The following is a 16,445-nucleotide window of genomic DNA, read 5'->3' on the forward strand; positions in this document are numbered from 1 at the left end:
GAGGCAGGCAGATCTCTGTGAGTTCGAGGCCAGCCTAGTCTACAGAGCGAGTTCCAGGACAGCCCCTAAAACAATACAGAGAAACCCTGTCTCAAAAAAACAAAACAAACAAACAAAAAACAAAAACAAAACAATTTCTCTCTATGCCTCCCAAATGAAGTATTCATAGGAATTAGAGGCAAGGTAAGGTGAACAATAAAGCAGTCCTGCCAACTCTCTGTACTCTATAGTTAAAAACAAATGTGCTGAAGACTTTTACTCTTTTCAAAAGGAGAAGTGGTGGGCAATGAAGCCCCTGTTCCAAAGCAAACATAGCTCCTGCCGTTGGCTCAGTGGGAGAGGGGGTGAGGTTGACTTGGCACAGGGATGATTTAGAGACAGCAGGGAACAGGTTCTAGAAGCAGATACTGCCAATGATTCCTGTGGCCTCAAGGCAGGTGCTTTTAGGGTTTTGCTTAGTGAAAGTAGAGTGGTTGGTCACTGAGATGGTTCTCTGTGACTGCTGCCTTTGCTGTTGTGTACTGTTCCCTTGATGAATCATTTGGGGGACAGAGTCCAGCCAGGGACAAGCTGTCCTGGTGGGATTAGCCTTGACTTTAGAGACTTGGCCATGAAGTCAAAGGAAGCCTCCACTGCCTCTTCTATGGGACCCAGTCTCCCTTGTCTGGAGGGAAGGCTAGAGGCCAAAGAATGGCTTGATAGTGTTCCTGGTCCTGGGAGGATGCAGACAGCCCCTGCTCTGGGAGACACTTCTCTGTTGAAACCCTACATAGAACCTGCTGCCAGCCACATTGTTTGATGAAGACCGCCTGAGACGCAGAAGAGGGAACTCTGGGTGGTTCACTGCAGAGTGAGGTACAATAAGTGAAACAGATAAACAAACGAAGACGGCAGGAGAGGCTGCTGGGACATGTCTGTCCAGCCCAGAAGTGTCCAGAGACAAGGCCTAGAAGCAAGGGTCAGCCTGTTGCCCAGAAAATGGAGGGTCTTTTGAAAGAGCGAGAATAGCAGCAGCGTCATGGGTCTGATGTTTGTCCAGTCCCTTTGGAGACACAGCCATGAGGCGCTGGCGTGTGAGTCAAGGGCGACTGGTGCGACTTGGAACGCCTGTGAACTACAAGGCGGTGCGCTCCCGACAAGGTGTAGAACAGGAAAGACTTTCCTCTGGCATCTTTATTACCATCCATGGCTCATTTGCATACGTGTGTATGAGAGGTGGTCCAAAGGTATTGCACTTATGTGTCTTTGACTGTCATAGTTTCAGATCAAATGGATGAGAAAGCTGTAGGAGAATAATTTCAGGCTATCCTTACTAAAGATTGCTAAGGAACCAGCACTCACTTTTAATTCCAGCACTTGGGAGGCAGAGGTAGACCTCTGAGTTTGAAATCAGTGGAATTTATATTGAGGTGAGCTCAAAAAAGATTAATAAACAAAATTTTCTTGTGTTCTGAGATTTATTCTTTAGATCTCTACTTTCAACTTTGGGAAGGAGCTCCTTGGCACTTGATGCTGAGGAAGACTTAGCGTTGAGGGTCTCAGGCCTTGGTGCTAATCTAGAATTATCTTATAAAATAGAAACATACTGGCCCAGCCCCAGAGCCTGAATCCAGTGCTTGCAAAGCTTTGTAGGTATGGCCACACTATTCCCAGGTAGAACTCTGCAGGAATGACTTGTGGAACAAACCCTTTCCATTTTCTGTGTCTGCTTCCTCATTTCCAGAGAGATCGCTAGCCCTTGCCTTTTCTGCCTGAGAGGGCTGTGAGGAGGATCAAAGAATAAGGACTCCAGAGTGTCTCAGAGCCCTGAGGGCAAGGCAGGATCTAGTGAGAGCCTTGTACCCCCGGATCAGCAAAGGGTGGGGGCATACAAGACCAGAAAGGGAGGGAGCTGTGGTTGGTGGTCCTCTCCATTCTAACCCTCTAGACAGTAGGGCAGATAGATTCAGGGGGGTAAGGAATATGAAGGAGGACCTAGCTCTAGGCTATTTCATCTCCCCTTTCCCCTTAGCTACTTCCTGGAACACAAGCAGGTAAAGCACCCAGGTTAGTGAGAACACTAGGCCACAGACAAGGGCTCTGTCCCAGCCTGACCTTGTCCTCTGGCCAGCCTTTAAGGCCCTCCCTGGCCAGTGCTTCCTCCTCTCCAGTTGCCCTCATAGGCCCTTGGAAACTCACCAATCTCTGAGTCCACAGAAGCGCTATGAGACAAGGCAGGAGTAGAGGGACAGAGCCAGTGTGCTTGACTGTGGGGAGAAAGAACAGAGCAGTGGAGGTAGCGCTGGGCTGTGGGGTCAGGAGAGCAACAGGAAGCCTAGATTCCCCAAGAGGGCTGATGGTAGAGGGGGTGCCGGGAGAGGTAGTGCTGGCGTGAGGCTGGACTCAGCCTGCAATGTGCTTAGGGCTCCATGGACCTTTGGGGATGAGCTGGGGGCCTGCTATTCGTGTGCCTTGACGTCAGTGCCCAGGGCTGGCCAGTGCTGAGGTGGCTGTGTTGGCAGAGGTTCATACAGTAGGATACTTCATGTCCTGATATGGAACCATACTCATTTCACCAGAACAGCCCAACAGGAGCCTCTGTGTGCTCTTAACCCTCCTTCTCTGGACACCAATAGGGGCTCTGGCAAGAAGCCAGGAGGGAGGGAAGGCGGGACACTGGCCTTGGATCTCGGGGAACTGAGCATCAGCTATGCCTCCCACAACAGACTTGGGTCCAATGCTTCCTGAGGGTGAACTCTGGGAGCCCCAGTGGGACAGCTGGTTTCACTGAAAGGAAGGTCATGGGGCATCAATCTTTTTCATTCCAAACTGCTTAGCAGACAATCAGTTAGGGGGCTCTGGCTTTAATATGTAAAAACCAAAGATGGGAGATGCTAATGTATATACATACATGGTCCAGTAACCGGAAGGGGAAACAGCAGTGTGAAGGTCAGGTATCTCCTCAACATCTGGTTCCTCACGCTTTTTTGGATGATGCCAGCTTCTCGCTCCCACTGGAGTCAAAGGTTTTGTTTGTTTGTTTTTTGAGACAGGGTTTCTCTGTGTAGCCTTGGCTGTCCTGGAACTTGCTCTGTACACCAGGCTGACTTCAAACTCACAGAGATCGTCTGCCTCTGCCTCCCCAGTGCTGGGATTCAAGGCCACCACTGTCCAGCAGAGGTGCTTCTGAGAATGTCAGAAATATAACAAGAAGCTAGACCTAGAATCTATTTAGCTCTGTAAACATCACTACACCCATCATCACCATCTTTGTCATCATAGGGCAACAGAAGTCTGTGGAAAGGGTTAGATACAACAGGGAAAAAGCTGATAGACACTGCCATTCCGAGGGATGATGCCAGCTTTTGGAGGTCTAACCCAAATTGAGAACTCCAGTGGGGATCCTCCCATGTGGAGGGACTGGAAGTAGAAGTCTTGAGGTCAAACTATTTGTCATTGAAGCTGCAGTGGTTTGTAACTTTGTGTGCTGGGATTACTGAATATATGCTTTTGTTGATGATAGGACCTCATCCTGGATAATTTAAATCTGCACAACTAAGGAAGGGGAGGAAATAAAGAATCAAGAACAAGGTGATTCCATGTATTGAAAACCACAGGAAAGGAGAGAAAGTGGTGGAGACTATAGGAATGTGTAAATTAATCACCTGGGGTATTGAGTTAAATAAGGGCTCTGATCCATGTATTCTGACTTGCTCCTGAGACACTGCTCCTGAAGGCTCTAAGGTGATGCTGTGGAAGAACCTGGTCTCTGGACCACACTTTGAGCAGTGATGATCCTGCTCAGAGTCTGGCAATGTAAACCAAAGGTCCTCAGCCTGGTGCCAGACATGTGACACAGGTAGGGCCCTGAATTTCAGTCTTCTTACCTATAAAGAGATTTTAGCAGCCTGGCAGTGGTGGCACCTGCCTTTAATCCCAGCACTCAGGAGGTAGAGCCAGGTGGATCTTTGAATTCAAGGTCAGCTTGGTCTACAGAGCGAATTCCAGGACAGCCAGGGCTACACAGAGACACCCTATCGTGAAAAACAAAACAAAATAAGAGAGACAGAGACAGAGACAGAGTGATAAGTAATATTTGTTTTCCAGAAGCAAGTAAGTCTAAGTAAATTGAGTGAGATGGGGTATTTTCCATTGCCTGGCATGGTAAATAATTATATGAATATATCTCATGTATTTTACATCTTACTGCTCAGAGGGCTGCCAGTCTCCTTAGGTTAAAGCACATTCCTGCCACAGATTCTTCTCAGGGACTGGGGCACAGAAATGCAGGAGAAGAAATTAGGGCAAGTAATATTTAGTTTCCCATGCTGTGGAGACCAAGGAACCAGGAATTCTTACTGGTTCTCTCATGTGAATGTAGACTTCTAGAACTTTCTGCAGGGCAGGAAAGGGTCTTGAGTTCTGGGAACACACAATTAAGATCCATCCTGCTCCCCAGGAGCCAGGAGCATGGTCCTGGAAAGAGGGAGCATGTAGCCAGTGTCTTGGGACTACATCATGGACTAGGAGTTGGCAGTTCTGTGTTCTAGTCACCTCTTAGTCACATGGTGGCCACGTGTCTGTGGCAAACCAAAGACCATCACTAATTTGGGTCTAAAATCTGGCAGGCATAATAAGCAAGCTTACAAATAGCTGTGAATCCTAGTGTGCTTGGGGTGAAGTTTTATACATTTGTATACAGGACTCCTCGATAAATGCTCCGGAGCTTCCCATACTTCAGGAGCTGACACAGGTCGACTAACTGTAATGGCTGGAGACAGAAAGGCTTTTTACTTAAATGAAGGAGGAGATGCGAGCACCAGGCTTTCCCGTGGTCTTGCAGTTTTTCCTGCAGGCCTCCTCTTTAAACAGATTCCAGTTTGGGAGGGAAGGTCAGACGGGATAGAGAGGTCTAAGATTTGCTTCCATCCCATTTTCCAAAAATACCCAACTTGACCCTTGGTGGCAGTCTCTGGCACAGACTGGGCCCATGTTTGTTCTGCTCTCTGCTCTGTGGGTACAGTTGCAGGACCTTAGAAGGGGATCCCCTCAGAAGGGGTTGGCTGAGGCCATTGGGAAGCCCAGGTCCTGCCCATTTTGGATGTCTCCTCCTCAGTCCCTCTGTTCCCTCTAATCTGAGGTAGGGAGGCCAGTGAATGCCTTGCCCTTAAGCGGACAGGGTTAGATGTGTGACTTAATAAAGCCAAGAGCCACAAGTAATCCCCTAAGTACTTTGCCTTGTAACCTAAGATTATCTGGCCTGCAAACACCTGTTTTCACTCCTTTGCTGATAGCAGTATAAAAAGCACACTGGTTAATGACTCTAGGAACTGACAAGGAGAGGAATGCACTAGCATTTGTCCTATCTTGGAATAGCTCCTCAGGAGCCAGGTGGCACGTGCCACACCCGTTGCAAGGTTGAGGAAGGACTGGAAGGGCTCACCCAAGTTCCTATCCATATATAGTCATCAGAGGGGACAGAAAGTCAACCCTTTAACTCCCTAATCTGTAGACTCCCTGCAGGCTTGGAGGGAGGCAGGTGGTCCAGAGGACACAAGTTGGGAGGCATAACATTGGACACTAGGTACATACAGTGCTCTCTGCCGTGGGAGCTAGACTGATATAGACTCTTGAGAAGCAGGGCAAGTGCCAACCCTGTGAACTGACCAATCATGTTCTAACCATTTAGAACTGCAAGTCTCTGCTTCGGGTGGCACAGAAGATGTTGGCAATTTGTTGGAGAATCATTTCTCTGCTGGAGATGCAAGTCTAGAGGAGAAAGAAAGGGCGCTTTATGCAGATGCGGCCCCTGGAGACAAGACCCTGCTCCTTCACTACCCAGACGGCAGGGAGGCTGAGAGCTTGGAGCAGACCCCAGCAGGGGCCCCTTCCACTGCCAACGGCCAGGGCTCCGAATCGGAAGCTAGCCTGTCCAATACCTCAGCTGCAGAGTCAGCTCCATCTGGGGATGCTGAAGGGCCTGGGGAGGAAGAGAAGGGCCCAGCAGCAGCAGCAGCAGCAGACACCCTTCCTTCAGGAGGGGTGGGGGGGCCAGAAGAAGAGAGGCCAGAGTCCAGTTCTGGAGCGGAACCGGGACAGGACGGGGCTGTCAGTATGGGGGCAGAAGTACGAGAGGGAAGTAGTGAGGTCCCTGAGGGTCCCCAGGGAACCTTAGGAGATAGCCCCATGAGAGAAGCAGCAGCAGGGACAACAGAGTCTGCAGCCACCCAGGGGTCTCCTAGCACAGAGGGTGAAGAGGTCTATACACTGGAGGCAAAAGGTGAGGGCAACACAGGGTATGGTCACCACTCCACAGAGCTAGATGGAGTCCAGGATGCCACATATGCTGGAGATGAACCAGAGGCTGCCATGGCAGCAGGAGCCAGAGAGGGAGCAGAGGACCAGCCCCAGGGCTATGCCCTGCCATCAGACGATGAAGCCATGGCAGGGCCTGGTCACCAGCCCACTGACCTGGATGTAGTCTCCGCCAGCATGTCTTCTGGAGTAGAGGCAGAAGGAGCTGCAGAAGGAGCAGTTGACCAGGGTCAAGTCTATGCCTCTCAAAAAGAAGTTGAGGCTAGCCCAGGACCTGGTCACCAGCCTACAGAGGTAGTTCCAGCCCCGGATGCCACATCTGCTGGAGAAGAATCAAAGGCTGAGGTAGATACAGAAGCTGGGGAGGAGGCCGAGGACCAAGGGGAGCCTAGACCTAGCCAGGAGGCTGGCTCGGCTACAGAGGCCAATGAAAAATCTGGGGACACCCAGAGCTCCAAGGACAGGGAGACAGAGACGTACCCTCCTGAGGGCCAGGTATCGGGGATGCTTGAGGAAGGCCTGGCAGAGGCCTCCTCTGAGGAAGAGGGTGATGAGGAAGGAGGAAGTGAGGAAGGAGGAGCTCCATCTAAAGAAGAGTCTGAAGAAGACAGCGGTGATGGTGCTAGCTCAGAAGAAGAGGGGGACATCTCCGGGGAGGCTGGAGAGCCCCAGAAAGCAGCAGAGACTACAGAACACAAGGCGGAAGGCACCCAGCTTGATGTAGAAGATTTGGACACAGGGTCTGAGGGCGGCAAGACCCAGGATACAGTGGCGGAGGCGTCCAAAGAGAGACAACAGGGGAGAGGGAATCCTGTGATTGCTCATCAGGGTAGGAATTCATTCCTTAAGGCAGTCCCAGAACCTCGGACAAATACATTCTTTATGGAAATCTTGTATATTGTGGGACAAACATGGGGTGGGATAACTCCTGGTTAGTTCTGGCTTTGTTAGGCAGGGTCCTGTCTCTTGGATCAGCCCACAGAGTCCACTTAGGGTGTTCCTTAGCCACTTAACATTCAGTGTGGCCGGGCGTTGGTGGCGCATGCCTTTAATCCCAGCACACGGGAGGCAGAGGCAGGTGGATCTCTGTGAGTTCAAGAGCAGCCTGGTCTACTGAGTGAGTTCCAGGACAGGCTCCAAAACAATACAGAGAAACCCTGTCTCGAAAAACAACAACAACAACAAAAAACAAAACCAACCAAACAAACAAAAAAACACATTCAGTGTGGATGGATCTAGCAGGAAGCTTAGAGGGATCTGACCATTTCTGAATTAGGACCAAGAAGGCTCCTCTTTAGGAGCCTGAAGGACAGGTGACTGATGGTAGGTTTGTGGTTCTGAGACTGGCTGGTGGAAGCAGGTACAGGATGTTGGTGGGGCAGGTTAGGAACCACAGGTCTGTAGGGAGAGACCTAGGCACCTGCAGCCACGCCCAAGATGGGCGTGGTCAGCTGACATCAGCTGATAAGGAAATATAAGCGCAACTTGATGAGGGTTTAGGTGACTATTCGTGGGAAAGTACTTACAAGAGAAACTAGCAACCCAGGCTAGTTTCAGCAGGTTTCAGAGACCGACCGGAACCCAAAAGAGGGAGAGTATGCTTCTCCCTTCAGCCTTTTATTCTGCACGCCCAAAATGGGCGTGGTCAGCGGCACAGGTGCCTAGGTCTCTCCCTACAACAGGTCACTCACTCTTCTTCCAACTAACTCTGCTCTTGAAGACTTCCCACATGAGGTGTGAACATCAGGAACCAAGGGGTCAGGATCATGGTGTGAGAGTTGAGGCTGACTGCTGTCAAATGCCCCTTTAGAGTAGGACAGCTCTCAAGGGACAGGGGAAAAGGCGGAGAGGGGCTGAGCTATTGGGCAACATTAGGGGTGACATGGTCAGGACCTGAACACCTCATGTGATATGTGTGGACAGAACAGAAGGTGGCTTTCAGGGTGGAGGCTGGGTTGTGTTATCACTATCACTCTTCCAGAAGGCTTCCTTACAGATTTCCTGAAAGCCATTTCCCCCACTTTGAGACGGGAGCTTGTGTGCTCCAGGCTAGGTCTGAATTCACTGTGTAATAGTCAAGGTGGCCTTGTGCTCCTGGTCTTTCTGCCTCAGCCTCTAGAATGCTGTGAAACTACAGGCATGCACCAACGCCTGGCTTTCTGCAGAGCCTAATGTTCACACTCTCTTTAGGCACTTACGCTTTCTTTAAAGGTAGTGCTGCAAGCAGTAAGCTCCTCCCCTTTCTTTATCTGTCCTCATCTGGATCTGGGAGCAGGGACTGCCTGAAATGCTGCATAAGACACTGGTCTCCCTCTATCCCTCAAGCCTAAGCTACACCCTCCTAATCTGAGATCCCTCAATAGGTGGCTTTGCTAGAAACGAGTGACCTTAGAGGCCGGGGAACATGAGCAATGCTCTTCCTAGGACTCATCAGGCATGAGTGTCTCTTGTTTGTTTGGTCAGTGGGACAGCTGACCTCTACGTGACTGCCAGCACATACATGTACACTCACACACCCACAGCGCTTCCTTCCACTCATGTCTCATTAGTGTTATCCTGTTACGATGGTGGCCATGTGTGTAAGTGGAGTCTCTCAGTGGCCATGTGTGTAAGTGGAGTCTCTCAATGGCTCTCTTTGCCCTGAGTAAAATGTAAGCCTCTGTGGTGGTCTTTCAGGATGTCTCGTCAGGTCCTGAGGCACCCAGGCAACTCCTTGTCAGGCAGGATAAGTGGCCCATTATGGAAAACTACTTTCTTTTCTTTACTAACTCTGACTTGGCAGCAGATGTCAGGGAAGGGTTCTCTGCCCCCCTCCACTCTCCCAAACCTGCAGGCATTCTTCCTAGGCCCACAAAGCTGCTATAGCCTTGCTGCTCAAAATTACCACGTTTTAAAGACAGCTCATCAGCTTGTTCCCATTAGGCTGTAGGATGACTCCCTAAGGGCAGGAGCTGGGCCTGTGCAAGTGTTACCGTGGTGCCAGCATGACACCTGGCACCCAGCATGTGATAGGTGTTCGATACATTCGTTTTACTTTTGAAACAAGGTCTTGCTATACAGCCCGGCTGGCTTGGAATTTGAGAGCCACTTGTCTTGGCCTCTTGACTGCCAGGATTATAGGTGTGTGCTGCCACATTCTATGCTCAGCACAGTTAAAAAGATAACACAGTAAGTGGGGTGGGATGATAGTTTCATCAGTGTCCTAGTTTGTTTTCTGTTGTGATAAAACACTGACCGAAAACAACTTGGAGGAGAAAGGAATCTACTTGGTTTACAGGTTATTGTTCGTCTACTTGAGGGAAACTGAGACAGGAACAGAAGCAGGGACCGTGGAGGAACACTGCTTACTGACTTGCTCCCTCTGCTTTGCTCAGTTAGCTTTTTTATGTAGCTTAGGCCCACTTGCCTAGGAATAACACCACTCACAGTGGGTGGGCCCCGCCTACATTAATTAAGGCAATTAATTAATTCAGGACAATTCTTCAAGTGAGGCTCCCTGCTCAGGTGACACTAATGTGTGACAAGTTGACACCAAGACCAAGCATTGCAGTCAGTGAAACGCTCACTGAACAACTGTGAGGACCGGAGTTTGATCTCCAGTTCCCATGTAAAAAGCCAAGTATGGTGTTGTGCACTTGTAATTCCAGCACTGGTGAGCAGAGACACACAGATCCTGGGGCTCAATGGCCAGTCAAGCCTAATTGGTGAGCCCTAGACACCAATGACAGACCTCGTTAAAAGTAAAAGATGGATAAACAAATAAGCAAGGTGGATATATCTGGAGGAATGACATCAGAGTTGAATTATGGCCTCCACATGTTCCTGCACACTCCTGTACACTTGCACGTACATGAACACATACACATAGATCATGGGTCTTAAAAGTTGCATTTGCATTTCAAATTCATTCAGCTTGGCAGCTTTGTTCTGCGTCTACTTGAGGCCCAGCCCTGCTCCATCTCTGTGAGGCTTAGAGCTCTTCTGGCTTAGCTCTGCTCTGACCCTACATTGTCTGCTTCTCTTTCCAGAAGAGACGGAGGATGTGAGTGAAGAGGCTCCCATGAGGGACCGCTCCCATATTGAGAAAACCCTGATGCTGAATGAGGACAAGCCAGCTGACGATTACACAGGTACCTGGGGAGGGGAGGTGGGCTGGGATCCAGGGCACCAGAGCTCTGCAGTTCTGAGGGGACCACAAAGAAGAGAACCCTGGGGAAGGGGCCTACACGAGATAATGCTGCGGACAAGGACAAGGCTGTGGGGGGGGGGGGGGGGAGGGAATAACCAAACAGAGGGCACAGTGTCAGAACAGAGGGTGAATTCCAGAGCCACCACCTGTAGGAGGCACCCACCACCCCACCACCATCCTTGGGGAGGGGGGGATGGTTAATAAGAATCCGTCCTATCTGCTTTGGTTTTCAGTTTACAAAGCTTTCGTGTCTTGTGCTTTATTTTGCCCCCGTAATGAATCAAGGGTTTCAGCGGGGCTTATTACCCTTTCTTGATTAACTAGCCAAGTACAGATTAACACAGCAGTCTGCTCTTGGTGCCCAGCCAGAGAATGGCAGTGCGAGGACTAGAACCTCGCTGGCCTGGTTCTTGCTCCCATGCTGCTCTTATGCTACACACCCCTGCAGCTCTCGCTTGCACCGTGGGCTTCTGCTCCCTCAGAACATGGGCATGTCTGAATTCTCCCAGGTGCAGTGTGACACCTGCTTATGCTCTGGACCTCAGCAGCACAAACAGAGGCACAGGCATGAGATTTTCATCTCCCAAGGACAGGACTTTCAGCCAGGCTGAAGCAACCTAGCTTTTCTGGATGTGCCACTGAGGTGAGGAAGGAAGAGAATATTAGGGTTTTAATTTAATTTTTCTTGAGACGGTGTCTCATGTAGCTCAGGTTGGCCTCAAACTCCCCATGTAGCAGAGCATAACCTTCAATTCCTAATCTTCCTGCTATCAGGTCTCAGTAGACATTATAGGTGTGTGCCACCAGGCCTATTTTTTGTTTTGTTGTTGATTTTTGTGCTTGTGCATGATAGGTAAGCACTTTACAAACTGAGCCATATCTCTACCTAAGAATTAGTCTGATATAATTATTACTACTATTATTATTATTATTGAGACAATGTCTCACTATGTAACCTGGCTACCTGGAACTTGCTGTGTAGGCCAGGATGCTCCTGAAATCACAGAAATCCAGCCACTCTGTCTCTTGAATGCTAGGATTAAAAGTGTATGACTCAGTGCCTGGCTAAAAATTAGGTTTTTCTTTTTTTGTTTGTTTCTTTTTTTTTTTTTTTTACGAGACAGGGTTTCTCTGTATTGTTTTGGAGGCTATTGGTCCAGCCCAGCTTCGAACTCACAGAGATCCGCCTGCCTCTGCCTCCCGAGTGCTGGGATTAAAGGCGTGCGCCACCAACGCCCGGCTTTTGTTTGTTTCTTAAAAAGCTCAGGAGGCTTTGCAGATTGGATAGGAAATGCTTTTGGGTTGAGGATTTCTGAGGATGCTATGGATTAGCTCCTTCCCAAACACAATCATGTCATGATCTTGGGCTGCCAATGGCTCTCCTCACCAGGCAGAGCTAGAATCTCTTGGGGTATGAGATGGCTCTACAGAGAGGAGCAGCCTGATGGCCCGGCCCGATGCTCACTCCTTGCTCCTCTCTCCCAGCGGTGCTGCAGCGGCTGCGGAAGATCTACCATACATCCATCAAGCCCCTGGAGCAGTCTTACAAGTACAATGAGCTGCGACAGCATGAGATCACAGGTACAGCATCAGGACCCAGAATCGGGCCTGCACCTTTCCCCCCTCCCACCTCCCTGGTGCCTACATAGGTTCACAAGATCCATGGGTAATGTGTGCTAGGACCCCAGGAGCTGAGCTTTCCAGAGGATTGAAGCACAGGAACTCAGGCCTGGAAGTGAGCGCTCAATGCTGTGAGCCTATGACAGAGATGTCATTGCCCGGCACTTTGTCTCAGCAATAGGCATTTTGATTTCCAGGGCAGTAAGCCTGTGTGACCCTTCCTGGGCTCAAGAGCCTCCAGGGTCCCTACTCACATAGGCCTCCAAATGGCTATATTTCTCCCTGCCTCCTTATTGTTCCTCCTGGGAGGCTTCCTTTGGGCCTGGATGATGAAGAAGACGATGATTTATGTGTGTTGTTCCTGAATGATGAAGAAGACGATGATATGTGTGTGTGTGGTTTTTCAAGACAGGGCTTCTCTGTGTAATAGCCTTGGCTGTCCTGAAACGCACTCTGTAGTTCAGACTGGCCTTGAACTCAGAGATATGATTGCTTCTGCCTGAGTGCTGGGATTAAAGGCACGTGCCACCACACCTGGCTTCTGCTGCTGACTTTTGAGACAAAGTCTCACCATGTAGCTCAGGCTGGTCTTGAACTTGGGAACAGCAAGCCTTAGCTTCTTCAGAGCTGGCTTTCTATGTGTGCTACTGCACCCAAAATAGGGCCTGAATTCTTTTAAAACTTGGTGTTTGTTTGTTTTTTTATTTTTTGGTTTTTCGAGACATGGTTTCTCTGTATTGCTTTGGAGGTTGTCCTGGAACTCCCTCTATAGACCAGGGTGGCCTCAACTAACTACATATACATGAGAACCTACATGTATAACTTAATGAAAACTAACTATACAACACTTGCTGAGAACCTACATGCAAAACTTCATGAAAACTAACTGTACAACACTGTATGAAAAACTACATGCAAAACTTCATGAAAACTAACTATACAACACTCACTGAAGGCTAAGGATGTTGAACACTTCTCTTGTTTTGCTTTTTTTTTTTTTCAGACAGAGTTTCTCTGTGCAACAGTCCTGCCACTCATTTTATAGACCAGGCTGACCTCGAATTCACAGAGATGCCTCTGCCTCTGCCTCTGCCAAAGAGTGCTGGGATTAAAGGTATAATCCACCAGTGACCTGCTAAAACTTGGTTTTTAAAATAATAAAAAAAAGACATTCTTGTTTCAATTTCATTCAAATAATGTAAAATAATATAAACTGAAAAATAAAGCCAGGCATGATGGCATATAACTGTAATCCTAGATTTTGGGAGGAAGAAGCAGGAGAATTGTAACTTTGAGGCCAAACTAGGCTATACAGTGAACTCTGGGCTACTACATGGCAGCTCTCTCTCCAACACACACACACACACACACACACACACACGCACGCACGCACGCACGCACGCACGCACGCACGCACGCACACATACAGAGAGAGAGAGAGGGAGAGAGAGAATTTCTTTTTTGATCTCCAATCTGTCTAATTCCACCCCAGAGACACCCACTCACAGTCTCTTGTTATAGTGCTCAAAACTACAGGAAGCAATAGGATCTTCCATACAATTCCTCTGTATCTATGAGCATACAAAAGTCTTTTTCTTCTCACATATATGGAGTCATATTATGCCAACTGTGCATATGTGTATATATGTGAATGTATATATACATGTATATATATATACATGTATGTGCATACATGCATGACTGTCCATTATTCTTTATTAAGGCTTCTTGGTCCTGCTTTCTAAGAACACACCAGGCTCTGTACAATAGCATCCAATTCCTGAGGGACAATAAATGCTTTCCCTTTTCTTAAAAAAAAAAATGGAGCCAGTAGCTGTGAGTGGGGGCATACACCTTTAGTTCCAGCGGGTAGATCTCTGTGAGTTTAAAGCCACCCTGGTCTACTTAGTGACAGCAGGAGAGCCAGAGCTCAAAAAGACCCCCCCAATGGGACCAGTGAAGTGACTCAGCAGGTGAAGGTGCTTGCCTCCAAGCCGGATGGCCTGAGTTTAGTTCCTGGACTCCACAGGGTAGGAGAGAACCAGCCCCTGAAAGTTGTCTCTGGCCTCTATACACACATCAAGCTGTGCACACTCACACACATGCAAACACATCATGTAATAAATAAAGAAATTAATGCTCCAGAGGTGGGCATGGTGGCTGTGCCAATAGTTTCAGCACTTGGCAGGCTGAGGCAGGAGGATCACTGGGAATTGAAAGCCAGCCTGGGCTACAGAGTGAATCTCAGGTCACCCTCAGCTTTAGAATAAGATGCTGTCTAGGAAAAAAAGTGAACTTAAAACATCCCAAACACTAGTATAGTCACTGTATGTTTTGTGCACAGATATTTGTAGGACGTGGTTTGTTTGCTTGCTTTTATTTTAAATAGTAGAGGGGTTGACAAGATGTCTCAGAGGGTTAGAGCACTATCTGCCAGTCCTGATAGCCTACATGGTGGAAGGAGAGAACCAACTCCCACAATTTATCCTCTGGAACACCCAAGCCCCACAAATAAATGTTTAAAAATTAATATGGAATACTAGAATCAAGTACTTTGATCATTGTTACAAAACCACCTTGAAGTACTCTACTCTGCACTCACAGGAATGTACCAGAGAATTCTTGCTCCACCACAGTTTGCCATTTTAAAAAGTGTTGCTCATTTTTGCAGTTCTGGGGCTATCTCCTGCCCCTAGTCCTCAGACATGCTAAGAAGGTGCCCTGTCACTGAGCTATAGCCACAGCTACTCTTACTAGTGTTTTAAAGCTTTTATAATTGCTATTTTTTTCTTTTCAGTTCTGGGGATGGAACTCAGGGCCTTGAGCATCCTAGGCAAGTGCTCTACCACTGAGCTATAACCGCAGCCCTTGTTTCAATTGTGAGTGATATCACAAGTCTCTCCCTGTGTTACTTGGCAGTTTCCATATTATCCTAATGCCTACTGAGTAGCTGTGGTATCTGAGGGCATATATAGTCCTACTTTACAGAAAGGAACCTGAGGCCCAGGTAGTGCTGGCTGCCATGGCCATGGAGCTGCGGTCAGGATTTTTTTTTTTTTTCCGAGACAGGGTTTCTCTGTATTGTTTTGGAGGCTGTCGGTCCAGCCTGGCCTCGAACTCACAGAGATCCGCCTGCCTCTGCCTCCCGAGTGCTGGGATTAAAGGCGTGCACCACCACCGCCCGGCTGCGGTCAGGATTTTGATTGTGTTTCTTTCCCCAGGGAATATCCTGTTCTGTCAGTTCTACCATTCTTACAAGCCTAAGAGTCAGTAGTCCTCTTCTGTTTCTTAGAGGACGTGCAGACCCTGGTAGGAGGTTACAGAATCTCCCAGGGGTGTTTTTCGTCCTCTGTACTTGCCTTCTCTCCCTACTCTGACATCAAGAGTGGCATGGCCCTCCTGGGGAAACTCCAGGCTTTCTCAGTGGCCAAGAGGCTGCCTGCTGTCCCAGGATTGGTTCTCAGCAAAGGCCAATTGGCTCTTTTCTGGCTTCCCTTTCTGGACTTGGCTTCTCTGTCCTAATCTCTTGTCAGCTTCCTGCATGGCCCCTATCCTTCAACCTTATTACTGTCCTTCCACACATGCCCACGATGCCCCCTGCTGTGCAGAGTTGAAACAGCAGCACTGGCAACCCTGTCTCAGAACTCACACAACCAGCACCAGCTTTTTGTGAAATCTCTGTACCTGGTCCTACCCATCCTGACCTGCTAATCCATCCTGTCCCCAGGCAGGAGGGAAGGGGCCAGGCCATGGATATGTGTTCACCATGCACAAGATACTATCTTCTAGTGCTGTATTTACCCCGGAGAAACAAAAGCCATGTAACCAAAAGCCAGGTGCAGAAGGGCAATCATGCGATACACTGTACAGAAATGATGAGCTGGATAGCAAGACAGCTGGGAAAATGCCATAAATTAGCAATGTTGCCCAGTGTAGCAGAACACAAACAGTCCCAGATACTCTGGAGGCTGAGGCAGGAGAATCACTGGATTCTTGAGCCTGGGACTTTGAGGACATCCTGGGCAATATAACATAACCTTGTTTCAAAAGGAAAAACATTAGAAAAAAAACCCTCCTAGCATTAGTTACCTACTAGAGAGGGTGTTATGGCCTACTTAGAGTGGGCCTTTTTGTACTTCAGACTTTTGAGTCAAGATATTACACAGAATTATAGGAAATAAACGAAAAAGAAGTTTTAAAAGGAGGCCTACATGCTGGGCGTTGGTGGTGCACCCCTTTAATCCCAGCACTCGGGAGGCAGAGGCAGGTGGATCTCTGTGAGTTCCAGGCCAGCCTGGTCTACAAAGCGAGTTCCAGGACAGCCTCCAAGACAATACAGAGA

At 48.7% G+C, this 16,445-nt stretch overlaps 1 protein-coding gene across 3 annotated transcripts in view; it reads left to right on the forward strand.

The window, feature by feature from the left end:
- Srl (sarcalumenin) overlaps nucleotides 1–16,445 on the forward strand; it is a 62,070-nt gene that overhangs the window by 36,515 nt on the left and 9,110 nt on the right. For 2 of the 3 annotated variants that reach the window (XM_040748157.1, XM_040748156.1), the window contains exons 2-3: nucleotides 10,323–10,424; nucleotides 11,969–12,064. In XM_040748157.1, the coding sequence (XP_040604091.1) occupies nucleotides 10,355–10,424; nucleotides 11,969–12,064 (166 nt within the window). In that variant the 5' untranslated portion in view covers nucleotides 10,323–10,354. Of the gene's footprint in view, nucleotides 1–5,668; nucleotides 7,124–10,322; nucleotides 10,425–11,968; nucleotides 12,065–16,445 lie in introns of all 3 variants that reach the window. The other variant, XM_040748155.1, reaches the window with a different exon arrangement.

The sequence above is a fragment of the Mesocricetus auratus genome, unplaced genomic scaffold (assembly GCF_017639785.1).
Source record: "Mesocricetus auratus isolate SY011 unplaced genomic scaffold, BCM_Maur_2.0 Super-Scaffold_100007, whole genome shotgun sequence".
NCBI classification, from domain to species: domain Eukaryota; kingdom Metazoa; phylum Chordata; class Mammalia; order Rodentia; family Cricetidae; genus Mesocricetus; species Mesocricetus auratus.